The following is an 18876-nucleotide window of genomic DNA, read 5'->3' as shown; positions in this document are numbered from 1 at the left end:
AGGTTTGGTGGCTGATGATGGGATGGATTCCCGGATGGGGTAGTCTCTGGATAGTCCATCCTTTCATCTTAGCTCTAAATTTTGTCTCTGTACCTGTATCCTTTTATGAGTATTTTGTTCCTTACTCTAAGGAGGAATGAATACGTGATTTCCAAGTTGTTTCAGACTAAAAATGGGAAAGGGATATATGTGAGTTGAAAATTGTCATGATTTATAATATGAGCTTGAAGGAAATGAATTTAACCATAAACTTCATTGTTTATAAATCATAGGTTTCACCTAATATTATTATAGATTTTGAGGCAGTTAAAGAAGTGAGTTTCATGATGGATCACATTGGGACTGTTAACGATGTATTCCCCAAAGGCTGCATCTGTTTATTTCTGCTGCAGCTAAATAAAAGTCATGAGAACCTAGTCATAAACTGATTGACATGAGCATTCGGGTGATGTAAAATGACTAATTTCTCTTCCCTCACCTTCAAGAATTCACTTAAATATTTATTAAGTTCCCACAATGATAATGAACCAGTCAATTATTTCTTGAGTCATTTCTTTTTGCTAATTTTAGTGAGGCATGTGTGTAGAAATCCACACACAGTACATATCGGGCTTACAATCGGTCAAGACATAAAGGAAAATTTTGTTCATTTTTTTTTTTCTGCACAACAATACTTCCTACTCTGTTGTTTAAGAAGAGCATGCACATACTATGGACTCTTTCTACAGTGTTGAATACAATCACTTTCCCCTCCCCAAGAGCAACTTCGAACTAACTAACTAACTAACTAACTAACTAACTAACTAACTAACTAACTCAACAAACAGTTGGCACTGTAAGATCCCTAAAGGAGAGTTAACTAAATGTTTCTTCCCCTGCTACTTAAAATAAGTAAGATTTGTGCATAGAGGTTCAGTGTTCCTTAAATATGCTCAAATTTGAGAATAGAATTATTCACAAAAGGTATAGTGACCAAAAATGAAAAATTAAAAAAAAAATCCTTCTAGACATGAACATATAAGCAGAAGCAGCACATTTTGGCAGCAAACTCCAAACACTACTCCTGGGATCAGGGTTATTATGAATATTCTACAATTGTTCTCTTGTATCAGGTCACAAGATAAAAAAGGAAAAGGAAAGTTTTACTTCATTTTGGCCTCCTGGAATGACAAAATCCTTAGCACCAATTTAAATGTTGAGAAGGAAATATCATTTATGGATCAGTGGATTGAAGCTTTGACAGGAAGAAGAAATAGCATTTCTCAGGATTATCTCCAGTGTCCGTGTTGATTATCTTTGGCTATCTTCATTACCCAACGATATCTTGATTGAGATTAGAGACTAAGAATTTCAATAGCAAACTCCAAGGTCAAACTTTAAAAAAAAAAATCAGATTTTGACTTTAGACAGCAGAATTAAGCATATTTGAATAATACTTATTCATTCATTTCCTAAAAAGTTTCTATTTAATATTTAACAATAATCCTATAGGATTCAGAAAGAATTACTCTTATTAATGTAAATAAGTAAGAAATTTCAATTCCAAAGTTCTATTATTAGATTACATATAATATTTTGTACACTGTTTACACTAAACTGAAATTCACATGAAGGTTTAATTCCATGAATAGATAGAGCTACAGTGTTAGGGTAGAGGTAAATAATGTATTTATACTTGACTTGGGCCAATATGCCAATAATCTGCTGTGCTCTATTTGAACCACTTAAAATTGGAATAGTGTATTAATTAATTTTCTATTGCTTTAATAAAATACCATGTATTGGTAAAGTTTGAATTAGTTGCAATTGGGCTAATGTCCATTTAAAGGAAACCGTTAATTTTATGAGCAGTAACTACTTCTATATATTTAAAATTGTATGGTTGTACTTGAAAAATCAAAACCAAAAATGTAATAATAGTTGATGCAATGGAAAGAGTTCTCTGGAAAGGACAAGACAGTCTCAGTCTAGGCAAAGCTTGGGAGCCTGAATGCTAATGTGACTTTTAGAACACTGGCTGAGGCAGATAACTGATGTGACTGGAGTGGAATTATGAATAGAATATCCCAGACAACTGGAAGAAGAAGATGATGAAGCAAGAGTTCAGAATTCTGGGTAGGCCAGCATTTGGTCAGTTTCTAGAGGCTGGGCTTCTACAGATGAATGGTTGGAACTGGAAAGTATTATACTGAGACAGTGCAGACCTAGAAAACAAATGCGGTAAGCTTTCTTTCATCCATGGATCCTAGCTCCAAATCTTTAGATGTGAATGTATAACCTGGAGTAATTAGGAGAGTAGAAAGCTCTGTGTGGGGAGGGGGGTTAGATAGCAGACATCAAGACATGGGAGCTGCTGAAGTCAGAAATGGGAAAAACAAGATGAGGAAACCTTACTGTGAAAGGGGGAAGGGGAAATAACACAAAACATATTTGAAAAAGCAATTAGGAAACATTATTACATATAGCGAATTTTTAAGTAAACATTGTCACCCATATGGCTGTCTCTTCCAATAATGTTTTCCCCATGAACTATAAACTAGCTAACAAACAAACAACAAAAGAAAACCTCCTTTCACATTGTTGATCAGGGAAGAGTTTCCAAAAGAATAGAGACTATTTCTGTAGCTTCCATTCAACTCCTGTAAAGTATCCTGAATGTGTTAAGCTTACTCAATAAATTCATATACCTACTTGTAAGCAAATTTAATATCAAGAGAGTGATCTGCATCCATCCAGACTGTTCTCTGGCTCTTGTTCCATAGGAAACCCACACCTTCAATTCTTGTTTTCCAAACATTTTTCCTAAAATTACAAGGTTCATGACTAGACTTCCTTTCATTAATCAATACTGTATTGTAAACCATTTATTGGCACAATAAATCAAATTAATCATGAACCTGACTCAATGGGAAAGGTAAGAACTATGTCATCCAAGCATTGGAAAAGGCCCCTTTACTAACACTGCATAGCCATCCTTCCTCGAGTCTCCCAGGCCGCTCCCCTCAGGGCCTGTAAGCAGCAGCTCTGTGATGAGCATTCAGGCCACACGGATAGAGAAAGAATGAAGGCCTTCAGAATCGATCAAAATTTTCCTGAAAGGCATATGCAATAGGTGTGGATAACCACAGCACATTAAGACCCTCCTTTTAGGCTTTGTCAAGTAACAGAATTGTTCTCTGGAGCAAGATCTTTGTCCAGTTTTCCAGATGCAGAGCTGTAATTTAGGAGAGTCTTTTTGATGTCTGATGAATAAAATAACAGACAAATTCCTTTTTGGTTACATCTATCCACTTAGATTAAATTAGAATTAACAATGAAGTAAATTAAATTAGTGTGTCTATGAAAGCTGCTTAAATGACTACACCTTTTTCTCACACAGTTTCACAAGTGGGCATTTCTGATTATAGAATCAAGTGGCAGGAGGAAAGATGCACAGGAACAATTGAAATCCCATTTCTCAGTGGTGAGCAGCTAGACTAGGCAGTATATAAAGGATCTCTTTTATCTTTGCTAATAAAAGGCAAAGCAGCTCTTATTTTTTCAGGAGAAGCGATGCAGCGTATTGCCTAAGCTACAAGACTGCCCATCCTTCCTCCAGCTCAGGAGGCCAGGCTATGTAGGTGTGTAGACTCAATTTTGGGAGTAGCTCTGATTGTTAAGGATCCCACATAGTAAACAGAAAAGTCTATGATCTTAATGCTAAGAACAGCTCAGTACATTCTTTAGTGCACTCACAGACTACTGAAGATGGCTTTTCCAGTCTGCCTAATGGCTCTACAGAACTGAGAAGACGAGAGAAAGCATAGCAAGGTGGAGAGGGAACAAGAGCCCAGAAAATGCAAAGGGGATGAAACGGGATCTGGAAAAACGGGGCTTTTATTAAAGAAACCTTAAAACCATATGAAAGCAAGCACTGATACAGACACCTATGACAAAGTTCTATATGGAAACCTGGCTTACTGCTCAGTAATCAGCTTTGCATACATCGGAGTCTCTGGAATGACTAACAGGTTGTACCAAACCTTCAAACTATACCTAGTTCTAAAACGACACCTAAGAAAGTCAGGAGTGGTCACCCTTTCTCAAAGCTCTGTTACACTGGAACAGTTTCAGTATATTTTTCTTAAGATTTACTTGGGACCTAAAACATAATCTGAAGTTGATTTTAAGATACTGACGTAAAAATTCATGGCATCTCATCTATTTGATCACAAGAACAACAGAAATTTAACATGAACATATGGTCTGCTAAAAGCTTCTATACAATCAAGTGAAATAGTATGTTTCGTTTTCAAAAAGTCCTATTGTGTACCACACTCTTGAAAGGATTCTTATGATCCTGGTCCTTTACTATATAAAAGTGATATTTAAATAAGGTTATTAAGTGCAATACCTTATGCAGTGAGTTGGCCTAATGCTGCTTGTATTCTAATGTTAATTGGGGGACCCTAAAACTAGTTGCCCCAGAGAAGAGAGCATTTTCACATAAGATACTGAATGACCCTGCTCCCCCAGTTATTTCTAACTGGAAAATAAAGATTCTGATGACAGACAATAGGTGGGCAGAAGAGACATAGGTGGGGTTTAAGTTTTGGGGTGTTGGGTCAGAGGAACAGGAGCCAAAAGAAAGTACAGGAGAAGAGGAAGGAGAAGCCATTTGAGAGTGTGGCCCTGAGGGCTGCCCTGGAGCTAAGAACAGCCCAGATGGAACGTAGTAAGTAGCAACTAATAACTCGGGATTATCAATAGGAAAATAGATTCTACCAGCATGGAGGGTAGGCAGCTGCCCTGCTCCTGTGTCGTTTAAGGCTTATTGTAACTATAAGGGCTGTGAGTGTGGCTCTCATTTGGAAACTAGTTGGTTTAAGGCAGAGTAGAAGCCCCAGGCTGGGATTTTAAATAATTTTTACAATATTAATATTAGAATGCATACAAACTAAATATTAATATTACACAGACCAAAGAAAATAAGTCTATATAATTCATTATTTATCTCCTCTGACTTACTTCATATAATTATCTAATGTATAAAGAATTTTACATCAGAGACTTGAAAAAAACTTTACATTATTAAAATATCTTCTTTATTTAAAAATGCTTTAAGTCAATCTTTATTATCAGCTTATTATGTCTAATGCATAGAACCATTTTCTAGATATTATCATCTTTTGCCTGAAATGCAGCAATAAGTGACTTTCTCTAGTGCTTTTAGGCAGAATTTTTAGCCTAAGTTGTCTTAAGAATGCTAAATAATTGAAGAGATTTTAATGCCTCTGACAGCCTCACAATAGTGAGATTTGAACATCATACTTCAATAAGCAAGTAGAAGAAGTAGATGGCCAAATTGAATACATAGCAACTGGCCTTGTTAGTGAGGATTGGGAAAACTCTAATGTAGGATGGGCTAAACAGTCATGCATATACACCAAGTTTTACTGTTATTGTAGAGCAATATTAGCTGAAACACGGTGAGACAAACTTCATCTCAAGACTGAATAAGAATGTATGTAAATATACTTTGAACATGTAACAGTGAAGAATAAAAGATATTTATACTTTTATGTTAGTTTCAAATATTCTTGTACTATGTCTGATATAAACTTTCATTACACACACTAGATGTATATAAATATACATGTGCAATTATGACCATACCAGCATACTGTTTACACCTGTTTTTCAAAGATGCCACTTCCATTTATATAGATAAGCCTCTTAAGTTTCACCAATATGACTTATGCACAGAAGGAACATACAGAGTCAAGTTTGTTACTAAGGATATTATGGCTCATTTTATCAGTGTCCTTTGCAGTGAGAAATCCTTCTAGAATTCTATATTTGGGTTTTAGTCTTTGCTCATATTTGACCCAGGCACACAAGGAGACTGGCGACTCAGTAAAATTTGGAATTACCCAGCACGAAGAATTTCCTATCTTATGATCTTGTATGATATATAAGTGAGGGTCTGTGTAGTACAGCAACATGAGAACCCAAAATAGTGATGGAGCGGAACTCCTCTCTGACCTCTCTAGGATACCACCAAGACACAGCTGAGTTCCACAGTAACAGCACACATATCCACCAAGTCAGTTCATGCATATTTAGATCTCTGAGCCATTTATGAGTAGAATTAGTTCAGATACGTCTTTATGTGTTTCTGAAATTATTTTAAGAAAGCCCTCAGGCCCAGATCAGCAGTATATTTCTCATCCACTCTCCCGATGTTCTGCTGTCAGGAGAATAAAATAAGTAATGTGACGCAGTAAATACGGAATTGTACTGAAACATGCTTACCTTCATAGGTCCCACTTTCTAGGAGAGCACCACTTTTCTCCAATTCCATAAAGTCCTCAACGGTTATGAAAATGTAGTCCACTCCAGGGACCTCACCCTCCTTATGTGGCCTTGTGGTGCCTGAATTAAAAAAAAATAAAATAAAACAAAAGAAATAGTCTAAGTGTCATGTTGCTGAACTTTAGAAATACCACCATGCCTTTGAATAGTCACCGATATGTGTTTGTACACCCTATGGCGCTGGCAGTTTCCATGCGCCCTTCTGTTTGTTTGGCAATAGGAAAAAGAAAACAGGGCAAAAATTAAAGTAAATGGACAAAGCATTTTTCTCATTAAGCTTACATAGAGTTCATTGCCATGGAATGTGGCTGAATAGATTTGTTCAATGCAGACCATTGTGCCCCAATAAAAGAGGTGGGTTGAAGGGTGGGGCAGGAGTCTCCATGCTCAGGAATTTCCACCCTTCACTCCTGTGAATGGACTTCTATTGTTCTACAGGCTGATGTCCTGTGACATAAAAGTATATTGGAAAGTCGAAATTTAAGCTAATGTCAGTTAATCTTGGTATACTTCTGGTATGCTCCCTTTGCAATGTGTGTGTGTGTGTGTGTGTGTGTGTGTGTGTGTGTGTACTTCACATTGTGTTTGTTAATATTGAAACAAATAACTCATATATACATATTAAATCTAAAAGGTCACAAAATTTGTACTAGTACTTAAAATTTGATAGTAATTGGAATGTCTGATAATTAAAGTTGTAGTAACAATTATAATGGCTGTAATATGACATATAAGTCAATAGGACAATGTTCATCTCAATAACTTCCTTATGTGGACTGTATTTCTTCCTTTATTACTGTCTGTAATTCTGACCAAGGCCTAACATTTTCCCCATGGTTACCATACTGGACAGTGTCTTGCTCACCATATCCCTTATTGAGGGAATGGAGAGGGCCAAAAACCTCCACATGGTTTTTGGAGAATGTACAGTTTTCCAAGCTTGTTGTCTAGATCATCAAGGCGGGGGCAGGGGGAGACACATACAGACAGACAGTAAGACCAACAATGCCTCAACTTTTCCCATTCTCTTTCTATGTATCTACATACAGTATGTATCTATGTACAGTATATATTTCTATGTATCTACCATGGTCAGATTGAAACTTATGTAATGCAGAAATACAAATAGATTAAATGTAATAATACAGGAAAATGCAGAAACAAAGTGGTGCATTAGAAGGCATCTATATAATTAAAGAAATCTCCATTATAGAAAAAACATTTTACATTAATCTTTCTTTATTCTTTGAATTTTAAGTCTCTATTGACTATCATGAAAGCAGGTACTTACCTGTGTTTTTGATCTTTTTGGATCAAATTTGAATAGCAAGACAGAATGTATAGATGTATATACTATAAAATTCATTTGAAGCAAAAATAATTCTTACTAGATTTTTTTAAAAGTTGAAATGGATCATTTTCTAGAGATAAGTTTTACAACCCTTTTTTCAGAGTTGCAAAACAGTTTTTAAAAATCACTCTTGATGACTTAGCCCCGAATTTGTTATTTTATGTAATTTAATTAAGGCACCTTGTGCAATATTTCCTGTTGCTTTTATGCTATAAAATATAAGCCTCCCACACTTAATATGCATAATTTGTTGTCAAATTAATGTTTCTATGAGAACTTTAACTTTTAATATCCTGACTTTTATGTGCTTAACCCTTATGAATTGAAAAGGCATTAAAAGAGTTTTTGGCAATCAATTTGTTTTTCTGTTTATTTAGAGCACACTCTAATCATTAAGCAAAATCGCATAACAAAGATTCAATTTACCCTACTAATTTATCTCCATGTTTCAGAAGTCACATGCTCTGAGTTAATTCTGTGCCTGCAGCACAGTAATACATTCCTAGCACAGTGGACACTCGGGCCAAATCCAGGGAGACCAGGTCTGGTGCAGATGCTGTATAGCTTGCCCCTTCTTGGTTCAACACTGCGCCTCCGTGTGATGTATCAGCACCTCCTGTAATATACCCCACCCCATTTCTGGATGCTAATGATGACCAGGAGCTGCCTAGCCTCCCTGTCTCTCAAGGAAGTTCACTGCTTTCAGCACTACAACTTTGATGAAGACATTGTCTTTTGCCTAGTCTCTGCTCTCTGTTTTTAACCAGCTCCTTAATGCCTATTTTTTCTGACATCTTCCCCACATCGGCTTTATTTGCCTTTCTATCAACTAATACAATAAATAATCCATATATACAAGAATAATATGGAGTCTCTTCCACCATTTTCCCATTGGAAAGAGACCCTGGGTCCATTCATGGACTGGGGCTGCTACAGAAAACCAGACACTAGACACTAAAGTGGTGCAGATTTCAACATTTTCATATCAGCTTGATTCTACCCACACTGGGGAGTCTTTATTCACACTTTCCTAAAGTTCTGCCATATCCCCCCATTTGCACTGACTAACTCTTTGGCTGTCTGCACAAGACGTGAGACATTTATTTTCTTGGTAAAGGAGGATGGTAATTTAAATAAAAACCTTCTCATGTTCAGTTTTCTACGTTTGCATTATGATCCATATTTTATTTTTCCTCCATAATCAACACTTGATTGCAATTATGTTTCTACATTAGATGAAGCCTTTTTCTCTTGCTTAGGTTAAAATTTTAACGTTTTTCAAAAATTAAGGTCACATGTATTTTTTAAACTTCAAACAATTTAATAAGGTTTCTTTCAATTTAGAAGATATCTATTACACTCTCACCTCACATACATATGCACGTAAACACAACATAACATACCACACACACACACACACACACACACACACACACACACACACACACACACACCTTTTTGTTACTCAGGGTCAAATGCACTCCTATTTTGCTTTGCTTCCAATCTACTTACAATTTGGAATGCTTATTGATTTTCTGCTTTGGTCATTATTTCTCGATTTCCCACTAATGAAAATGAGCACCTCGTTACATCTTGCCCATTCACAAACACCACATTCTTCTTTTCTCTCTCCTTCCTTTTACTTTCAATAGAACATATTTGGATGACTTCCTTAGGCACACATTTGAGATTATATGAATCGGTTTCTGTCTGAACCTTGATCACCTTTTCTATTTTTCATGTAATTTTTGATTACTTTAGATGTAATATTTTCATTTCAAAGTTTACACAGATGAATCATTAATTCAGTTGACTAATTCCCTCTTTGTTAGATTAATCCCTTCTCAAAATGTAAAATTATAGTTAGTAGTCATCAAGTTATTCTTGCTGAGGAAGTCACTCCCTGATGCTTCTAAACTCCTCCAATCCTGACTTGTCAGCTCTCCCTCAGCTGCCAACAGCCTGGGGCTTCGACCTGCCTCTGTCATGTGCCTCTTTCTCGGGTGTCAGGACTATTTTTTTGTGGTTTCTACCCTCACGCTGGCAGAGCTGATCATTCAGAAGTTCACTTTCTGCCAAGGGTAGCATGGAAGTCACACTGATTTTTTGTGTTGGAAATTGTCTTCATTTCTCCTGCACAGTCTGCTCTTTCAGTCCTTTCTCTAACTCCTCCATTGAGGACCCTCTGCTCAGGCAAATGGTTGGCTGTGAGCATCCACTTCTGTATTTGCTAGGCCTTTGAAAGAGCCTCTCAGGAGACACCTATATCAGGCTCCTGTCAGCAAGCACTTCTTGGCATTCTCAATACTGTCTCGATTTGGTGACTGTATATGGGATGGATCGCCAGGTGGGCAATCTCCAGATGGACTTTCCTTCAGACTTTGCTCTACACTTTGTCTCCGTATTTCCTCCTTTGAGTGTTTTGTTTCTGCCTTCTAAGAAGGACTTGAAGCATTTACACTTTGGTCTTCCTTCTTCTTGAGCTTCGTGTGGTCTATAATTTTATCTTGGGTATTCAGAGCTTTTAGGCTAATATTCACTTATCAGTGAGTTCATACAATGTATGTACTTTTGTTACTGGGTTATCTTACTCAGGATGATAGTTTCTAGTCCCATTCATTTGCCTAAGAATTTCATGAAGTCATTGTTTTTAATAGCTGAGTAGACTCCATTGTGTAAATGTACCACAGTTTCAGTATCCATTCCTTCTGATGGATATCTGGGTTCTTTCCAGCTTCTGGTCATTATAAATAAGACTGCTATGAGCATAGTGGTGCATGTGTCCTTGTTATATGTTGGAACTCCTTTTGGGTATATGCCCAGGAGTGGTATAGCTAGGTCCTCAGGTAATATTATGTCCAATTTTCTAAGGAACTGTCAGACTGATTTCCAGGGTGGTTATACCCCCTTGCAATCCCACCAACAATGGAGGAGTGTTCCTCTTTGTCCACATCCTTGCCAGCATCTGCTATCACCTGAGTTTTTGATCTCAACCATTTGGACTGGAGTGAGGTAGAATGTCAGAGTTGTTTTGATTTGCACTTCCCTAATGACTAAGGATGTTGATGTGGTCTTAGATTTGGTTTGCAAGAATTTTTTGAGTATTTTTGCATGGATATTCATAAGTATAATTCTTTTTTGGTGTTTTTCTTTCTTTTATGTATGTATTCACTTTACATCCTCATTGCTGCTCTACTCCTCCTGCACCACCTTCACAAATTCCCTCCCCCATCTCCCTTAATTTCTCCTCTGGGAGGTAGCAGACCTCCTGGGGTATTTCTATACTCAAACCCATTTCTCTGTATTTGTATAATTCAGACATGGTAGTTAGGATAACATCTGACATTTAGTAAGCACTTGACAGTGACTTATTGTTGTCTTGAGTAGTAGAGTTGACTTCCTAGACTGATTTTGTTTTTATGAATTCATGTTATCATATAGAGTACTTACAGTGTACTGATCAATATTATAAATGCCTGTGGTTTAATACCAAAACCAGAGAATGTCACTGCCATTTTGCAAGTTTTATTTTAATAAAGAGAATAGAAAATTAATTGAAAAGCTAAATTATTTATTAATGATAATATTAAATTAATAATTATTAAAAATATATTGAATATATTCTATATTGGTCATATACCTTTGTATGGATTAGTGGTCAAGTGCTGAGATTTCTAAGAATTAGCATATGAGAGGTAATCATCAAAGACAAAAACTATAAGAAAAGATCTCAAGGGAAGTAAAGACCTACAACCCTGTGGTGTTAAGGTTTCCTAGTAAGACTATAGAGCTCTGGGATGCCATAGAAGAACTTGCACTAAATTCTTAAAGGTAGCTTATTTCATATATTACTCAGCTTTGCTTAGGTCTGATTGAACTCATTAAAGCCCTGCATAGTTCCTTTTCCCCTCAACTTTTCATTACTTTCAGCAGGCTGGTAATAAAACAGTACATGGTAGGTTGTGCTACCTGATGCACAGGTACACACAAGCAAGCATTCACACATGTGGGCTGTGGAGATGTAGGTAAAGAGCTTTCCAATAATCCTGATAGCCTGAATTTTGTTCATGAGACCCGCATGGTGGAAGGAAAGAAACTCCTACAAGCTTTCCTCTAATCTCCACTTGTGGACTATGGCATGCACACACACACACACACACACACACACACACACACACACACCACATTTATGTGCACACACATATACATGTGCATACACAAATAAATTTATAATTTTTTAAAGTAAAAAAAAAACAAAAGTAAACATCCACCTATCAATCCTCAATTTCAAAAGCAGAGATAGAAATACAGTACATGTGTTTTAAAGTTAGAGTTGAGTCTGTTTACATCCCTTTCTGTTTCAATATTTTATGTATGTGGTCCTAGATGAAAACATGATTTATTTGATCATCAATGTTCTTGTCATATACTAAAATTCACAATAGCTAGGAAAGGCATTGTAAAAACATGGATGTCATGGCAACAATACCCACATTCCTCTCAGTACCAGGAACAGCATAGCCAGGAGTATTATAGGTTCCCAAATGTCGGTGACACTATCTTAGTTTTATAGTCTATTAGAATTAAAATATAAGCCAACTAGCTTTGTTCAGGATACCTGCGAGTAAGAACTTCTTTTGACTAAAGATACAAATTGACTTTATACAATTATCTGAGTATGAAGAAAGTTAAGAAACTGATTCACTTGCTTGATGAGACACTAAAATGTGGCCGGTAATGTCTTGGTCATTGTTTCCTGTTGAATGACAGCATAAAACAAATAGATCCTGTGAACTGGATTGTGAGAAGTTTCTTGCTACTTGTTGCCTCACTTGAAATTTATAAACATATCTATAAAGCCTCATTAGTCAGTTATTTAAGTTTACCTGCAGGCATAGTGCCTTCAACAATAAGGAGAGAAAGCATAATTGTAAGTTTATGCACTCAGGAAGAAAGGAAAGTCGTTAGTGTTATATTAGAGAAGAAAAAGCAGGCAGAGATCTGTGTAGGTTTCTTATTCTACTAGTAAAGCCAGCCCATGTGGGGTAAAATGTGAAGTGAAATGAAGTGTTGCACAGTGGTAAGTTGCAGGTAAACATAATATGTTGGCTGAAAAAGGTTGATGCAAATTTTCCTGAAATGGTTAATTACCTTATTTTTATGCTGAAATAATTATAGATGTTTTTCCCTACTCAGAAGATTGTGGATAGAGAACTGATGGGGAAGCAAGAGTCAGCACTAACTGCAAGTCCACCCAGCATCAGGAATATGGTGGCAGCTGGGAGGATCTGAACAGGATACGGTGATTCATCAGAGAGCTCAGCTTGAAGCACTGTCTTGTCTCATATTGCCTTTTGAATATAATTTCCCTAAATAGTCCGTAGAGAAGTCGAAAATAAATTTTATCACCTAAATTATGCCTTCTCTATTTCAATATTATTTCTTCTAGACCACTCCTCAAAAATGAATGGAAATGAAAAGGAGGAAATTGCACTAATTGAATTTATGCCTTATGTCCTATTGCTTAGTTTCTTAAAGGAAAGAGCTTATTTGATAATTGGCTAATTAACTACTGTATGAATAATACCTCTTTCAGAGGTTATAAAGGCATCCAGTGCTTAAACTCAAAGCGCATATCTGAAGAGAATTGAGTTTTCTCACAAAGGTTAGTTTGTTGATGCAAGATGAAAGTATTTGAAGGCTGCTTGTCATTTGGTAACCATGGCAACCAGGAAATGCCAATTAGATTCTTAAAAATTCTAGTTTAAAATGAAAGAAGAGTGACCGTTTCACCTCTAAAAGAAACAAGAATGACATTTTTTGATGAGTATGAGTCTAGAGCATAGTTCCTCTTTGATTTTTGCTATTTTTTTTAAATCCCTAAAATAATTTTAAAACATCACTGACTTAAAGCAAACACTATCAGGACAACATTGTGATCCATTTCGATGTGCTGCAAGAGCTACAGGGTCTGCCACGTGGTGTGGAAAGAAATCGACCTAGAGCTGTTCATCAGGTGCCCATGTGTCCAAGCAGATGGGTCACCATGAGGCATTCTGGGAAACGTCAGCATGTCCTTTTTTACTATGTTCTCTCTTCTTCTTCCCAGTTTCTCAACTTCAGGCTAGAGAAAATAAATCTTGACAGCTAGGGCAACTCCCTTTGGAGTTGACCTTTAATTAACTCACTCTTAGGTTTCCAAGACACTCCTTCAGCTTGCAAGTTACTCATTAGCAAGTGTGAACATCATACCATATTTGTATGTGTGCTTCCAATAGAAACACTGTCCTTTGGCCAAGTGCCTTTAAATCAATTTTTACACAACCAGTCAGGGTGGATTTTATTCTGCTTAGTTTTAATGATATAACATCTAAAAATATGGTTTTGTTCAGTTCAGCTGAACTTAGCATAAACACCCACAAGTCATATTACCACACAGTCCAGGCTTTCTGGACGCAGGCAATCCTTCTGCATCCTCCTCCTGAGTGCCTGAGAACACAGGCCCATGCCACTCCCCAGAAATGCTATCTGTTGAAACAAGTTCTTCAGACAAAGAGGCCAAGGCCTCGATTTCATGCTTCTCACATACATGATTATATCCCTGTTGTATGCCTCACAAACAGAGATTAAGGTGAGAAGTATTACTTAAAAGTTAAGGCTTGGGCTAGATAAAAGCTCAGCAGAAAAGTGCTTGCTTAGTGTGGATGAGGCCCTGATTTCAGTCTACCTTAGCCCTACCACACACATATGCATAAGAATGTTTATTTGTTGCCCTCCATAACTTGAGTTCAAAAACCCTAACACTAAGAAAGAAAGAAAAATTCTAGGGTGGTATTTTTATGTTTTATACATATATTCATATGATATATATCATATCTATATCTATATATACTTTCTATCATAAGATATGTATGTTAAATGAATATATATATATATATATATATATATATATATATATATATTGTCAGTATGAACATCTCATGCACTACTGACATGAACATATCATGCACTTTCCATTGAGACAAGTTAGGGCAAAGTGAATCTGTTTATTTAATCATCCATTCATTCACTCATTCATTATTTTATTATTCATCCATATAAACTATCATTACTCTCATTGTAATTAATCTACACTCTAAATCTTGTGGTAAATGTACATGTGTAAGATATGCACATGTTCATGTGAGGATGCAGGCATGCTTAGTAGGTGTTGGTGCCCATGTGTGCATTTGTGTGTAGAGTTTAGAAGTCAATGCCAGGTGTCTTTTGAAAGAGGGACTCTCACTAAACCTGGGTATCCTTGATTTAGCTAAACTCACTAGCTACAGCTCCAAGATTCTGCTTGTCTCCATCCCTGGAGCTCAGGCTGTGGGGCAGACACTTAACCTACACAACTGTCTTTCCATGTGTTCCCCCTATCAATTCTTTTATACTGAAGCCCATCTCCTTTGCCTACAAAATAGTAGCAGAAACTTTAGTTATAAAACTCAAGCTTTTCATGAAAATTTTGTCTTTGCCTCACTGATATTTACAACACAGAAAAAAATGCTATAACCCTGGGAGCAAAACTGTATAGAATGACTCACCAAAGTAAAAGCAAATATCTAAGGGATCTATGTACTGGAGACTTGTTCCATTCTTAACATGTACCAAAGAAGTACAGCTACCTTCAGGTTAAGTGGTCACTGCACTTTTACCAGTGAAACAGGGCAGCATGCCGTGAACTCAAGATCCTTGATGGGGCTGGATGAAGAACAGCCTACTTTGTTCCCAATTCATTTGCTTTTGAACTTTTGATTTTAATTCTTCAATATTTAATTAAGGTGTGTTCTCTACATGGTGTTCTATAGGGTTCTGAAAGAATTAGTCTCTTCAATTTATTATTTAGCAGATAATATGTCAAGATTATATACTGGGCTTAAAGAAAGACCAGTGACTTTTTATAGAAACAATATATATTTAGTTTGACGTTTTTATACTGTGCTCATGTAAAATTAATCTGGGCCAGAATGAGACTGCATAGGCAGCCACAGCCCTTTGTGCAATGCAGACATCGCCATGACCTTCACTGCAAGGTTTAGCAGACCATAATTCTATCATTTTATCACTATTAGAATCTTGCAGTGACATTAACTTTTAGTGTCACCATATGTCTCTATGGCATCTGTATTTTGAAATATCCAAGGTAGATTTTAGGATACAGTGACCACAGACCATCAGAAAATAGACATGAAAATAAAAAGGCAGTTAACTATTCAGAGATTTCAAAGCATTAGGAGCATAGCCAGATTATAAGACATACATGCATAACTGGGTTGTCAAATGCTGTTTATTTATTCCCATTGAAGGCCTAGAGGACACAGCAAACAAACTGGCATGGAGGAAGTGAAGAGAGAAGAGAAGTAACTCAAAATAGGAGCAGGTCAGGTATCCCAGGAAAGGGGCTTCCAGCTGGTTCAAAATCTTGAGCTCAAGAACTCTCTGTGCATTTAAGGGAGCTTTTGCCCACAGTATTAACTGTTGTTTCTATTTCTGACTTATCACAAAACTTAGTTTCCATTTGATGGAAGACAGAACAGAAACACAAGTTCTGTTGTTTGAAAAATATCACGAAATATTCTAACAAAATATACTGAAAGGAGGTTAACTCTTAATGGCATTGAACTGTCATGTTACACGATATCTGCTTGCATTTTTAGGGACAGACAGTTGTTCCTGCTCAGATCAGAGTGATCGTAGGGCAGTTATCAAATATTTCATTCTACTACCCATCTGGGCTTCAAGCAGCTTAGTGGAAAAGCAAAGTATTCAGTATTCTGCCAGGGAAAAACATAAAGAAGTGTGCTATTGAAGACGGCTTCTGCCTTTCTGAGACTTACACATTAGGCACAGCCGGGAGCCCCACATCTACAGGACCCCTTAGGATTCAGGGGCAGCGGGTTACCCTGTCCAATTATCGTCCCCTGCAGGACTCTGCAGTCTTAATTTCAGGCCACTGTAATCCTTCCCTGGTTGGACAGCAAGAGGAAGGGATAGAAAGAAAGCAGTGGGCATTGTGAGTGGCTAGATACTCATTTGCAACCTTTGTTAGAGATTTCTACACCAATATATCATCATAGACCATCACCACAATCCATAAAAATGGTATTCTCCAAAGACTCTCAAAATCATTATTCCCAAGACTTGCAATTATCATGGGAGATTAAGAGAAATTTTATGAATTAAATACACAAAAGAAAAATTTGAAGAGAATTTCAAAGGACAGTTAATTAGGGCAGTCCGGCAGGAAAGCTACTGAGTTAATGAGTTATCAAAATAAACATTGGATGGTTTTTGGAGAAAATGTTTGTAATTTTAAAAAATCCTTACCTCCCTAACAGAATTAAAGGGAGGGTAGCTTACTTGCCAGAATTGTGTTGGGAACACTATCAACCCAAAAGCTGACTCAGAATGCCTTCCCCCACCCCAACAGAACAGTGACTGAAGAGCTCATTCCTAAGAGTGACAGCCCTCCGGCTCGCAGGCACACAGTATTCAACAGCATCCTCTATAAAATGTGCTAGATAGTCTGGCAAGAAATGAGAAAGGCCCAGGCTGGCTAGATTGAGCTTTAGGGAATACTCGAATCCATATTTGAACCAACATTACTTGTATAATACTCTAAAACAAAGTTAGGTAGCCCCTATCCCCCTAGTTAAACCTAACTTTTTGGGCTAATGTAGCAGGAACCGAGGGGGCCACCTCTATGTAAGCAAAGGGGGAGGAGCACGGTGGGGGGGTAGGGTGGGGTTGGCAGCAGCAAAAGCATCTCCTGTAGGAGGACCTAGTTGAGGACTGCCTGAGAGACAAGGATTGGTGGTAGCAGACAATGCCTGTCAATCAGGAACTGCTGTTTAAAAGAGATGCTTCCTTGGGACCAATGGGGAGCAGGTGGACGGTATTAAAGGAGTTGGCAGCAGTGTTCAGAGGAGCTCGCTGCTGTGTTTCTCACCTTTTCCCGAGTATGTGTCATTTTGTGGCCACCACTTTACCTCTAACTCCCAAGGGCAGGTAGGATTCAGGGTACAGGCGGCAGTCTAGGGATGCACAAAGTTTTAAAAGGACCCTTAGCCGGTGGTCTCAGCTTTACTGGCAAAACCATGTCTTGGGCCACTTGTAAGCATTGCCGCTATAACTGTGAGCTAACGAATGGGATACGTTAACTAGATGAGCATGACTCTGTTCTGATGAAATTGAATTGACCAGTTAGTATGAAGATACGGTCTGCAAGCACAGTTCTGAGTCCTGCTGCTATTGCTTCCTCTGGAGTTACACCGAGAACTTAGAAATTGAATTCACTTGAGTGTATAACTTCAATGCCAAGTACAAATGTGGCTGTTTCTGACAGTGGGCCAGTGTCTTAGGGTTTTCATTGCCGTGAAGAGACACAATGACCCAGGCAACTCTTATGAAGGAAAACATTTAACTGGGGTTGGTGTACTGGTTCAGAGGTCCAGTCCATTATCATCAAGGTGGAACCATGGCAATGCGCTGGATGCTGAGAGTTCTATTTCTTCATTGAGAGGAAGCCAGGAGCAGACTTGTTTGCACATGGCTAGGAGGAGGCTCTCAAAGTCCACCCCCACAATGACCCACTTCCTCCAACAAGGCCACACCTAGTCCAACAAGACCACAGCTCCCAACAATGCCACTCCGTGGGTCAAGCATATACAAACCACCACAGTCATTATTAAATATTTCACAAACATGTCCTTCTTAATTCTGAAAATTTTGTAGGTATAGTGCAGCTGGTAGCTTCCTAATACCAAAACAAAAAGGGTGATCACTGAGAAAGATAAAGGTACTCATCTGCCTAGAGCAACTCACAGTCATTCTCCCCCTTATTTGAAAATGATGTGTCAGACAGATAATGTGTTTTGTGACTCCACCCTGAGGGCAAAGACCTCTCTGCCCCTTGTGAAGGGTGGTGAAAGTGCTCTGCCTGCCTGAGGTTATAGATTGTAGCATTCATTTATCTTGAGGTGAATAACATCTTTCTGGTCATGCCTTCAGTTTAGGGTATAGTTCCAGTAGCACTGCTATGGCAGGCACTGGAATTCCTCCTATCTTTAATACAGAATGAAGCCTCTATCCTCCTAGTGCTCAAAACAACCTTTGAAACAACTTTTATC

General features: G+C 37.6%; 1 protein-coding gene across 9 annotated transcripts in view; it reads right to left on the bottom strand.

Annotated features, from left to right (window-relative positions):
• The window catches only part of Magi2 (membrane associated guanylate kinase, WW and PDZ domain containing 2), a 1405204-nt gene that overhangs the window by 609950 nt on the left and 776378 nt on the right, over nt 1-18876 (bottom strand). For all 9 annotated transcript variants that reach the window (XM_021191616.2, XM_021191614.2, XM_021191615.2 and 6 more), the window contains one exon: nt 6295-6414. In XM_021191616.2, the coding sequence (XP_021047275.1) occupies nt 6295-6414 (120 nt within the window). The remainder of the gene's footprint in view (nt 1-6294; nt 6415-18876) is intronic.

The sequence above is a fragment of the Mus pahari genome, chromosome 2, assembly GCF_900095145.1.
Source record: "Mus pahari chromosome 2, PAHARI_EIJ_v1.1, whole genome shotgun sequence".
Lineage (NCBI taxonomy): Eukaryota > Metazoa > Chordata > Mammalia > Rodentia > Muridae > Mus > Mus pahari.
The sequence above is the reverse complement of the archived record's forward strand: the minus strand, read 5'-3'. Positions and strand labels throughout refer to the sequence as shown.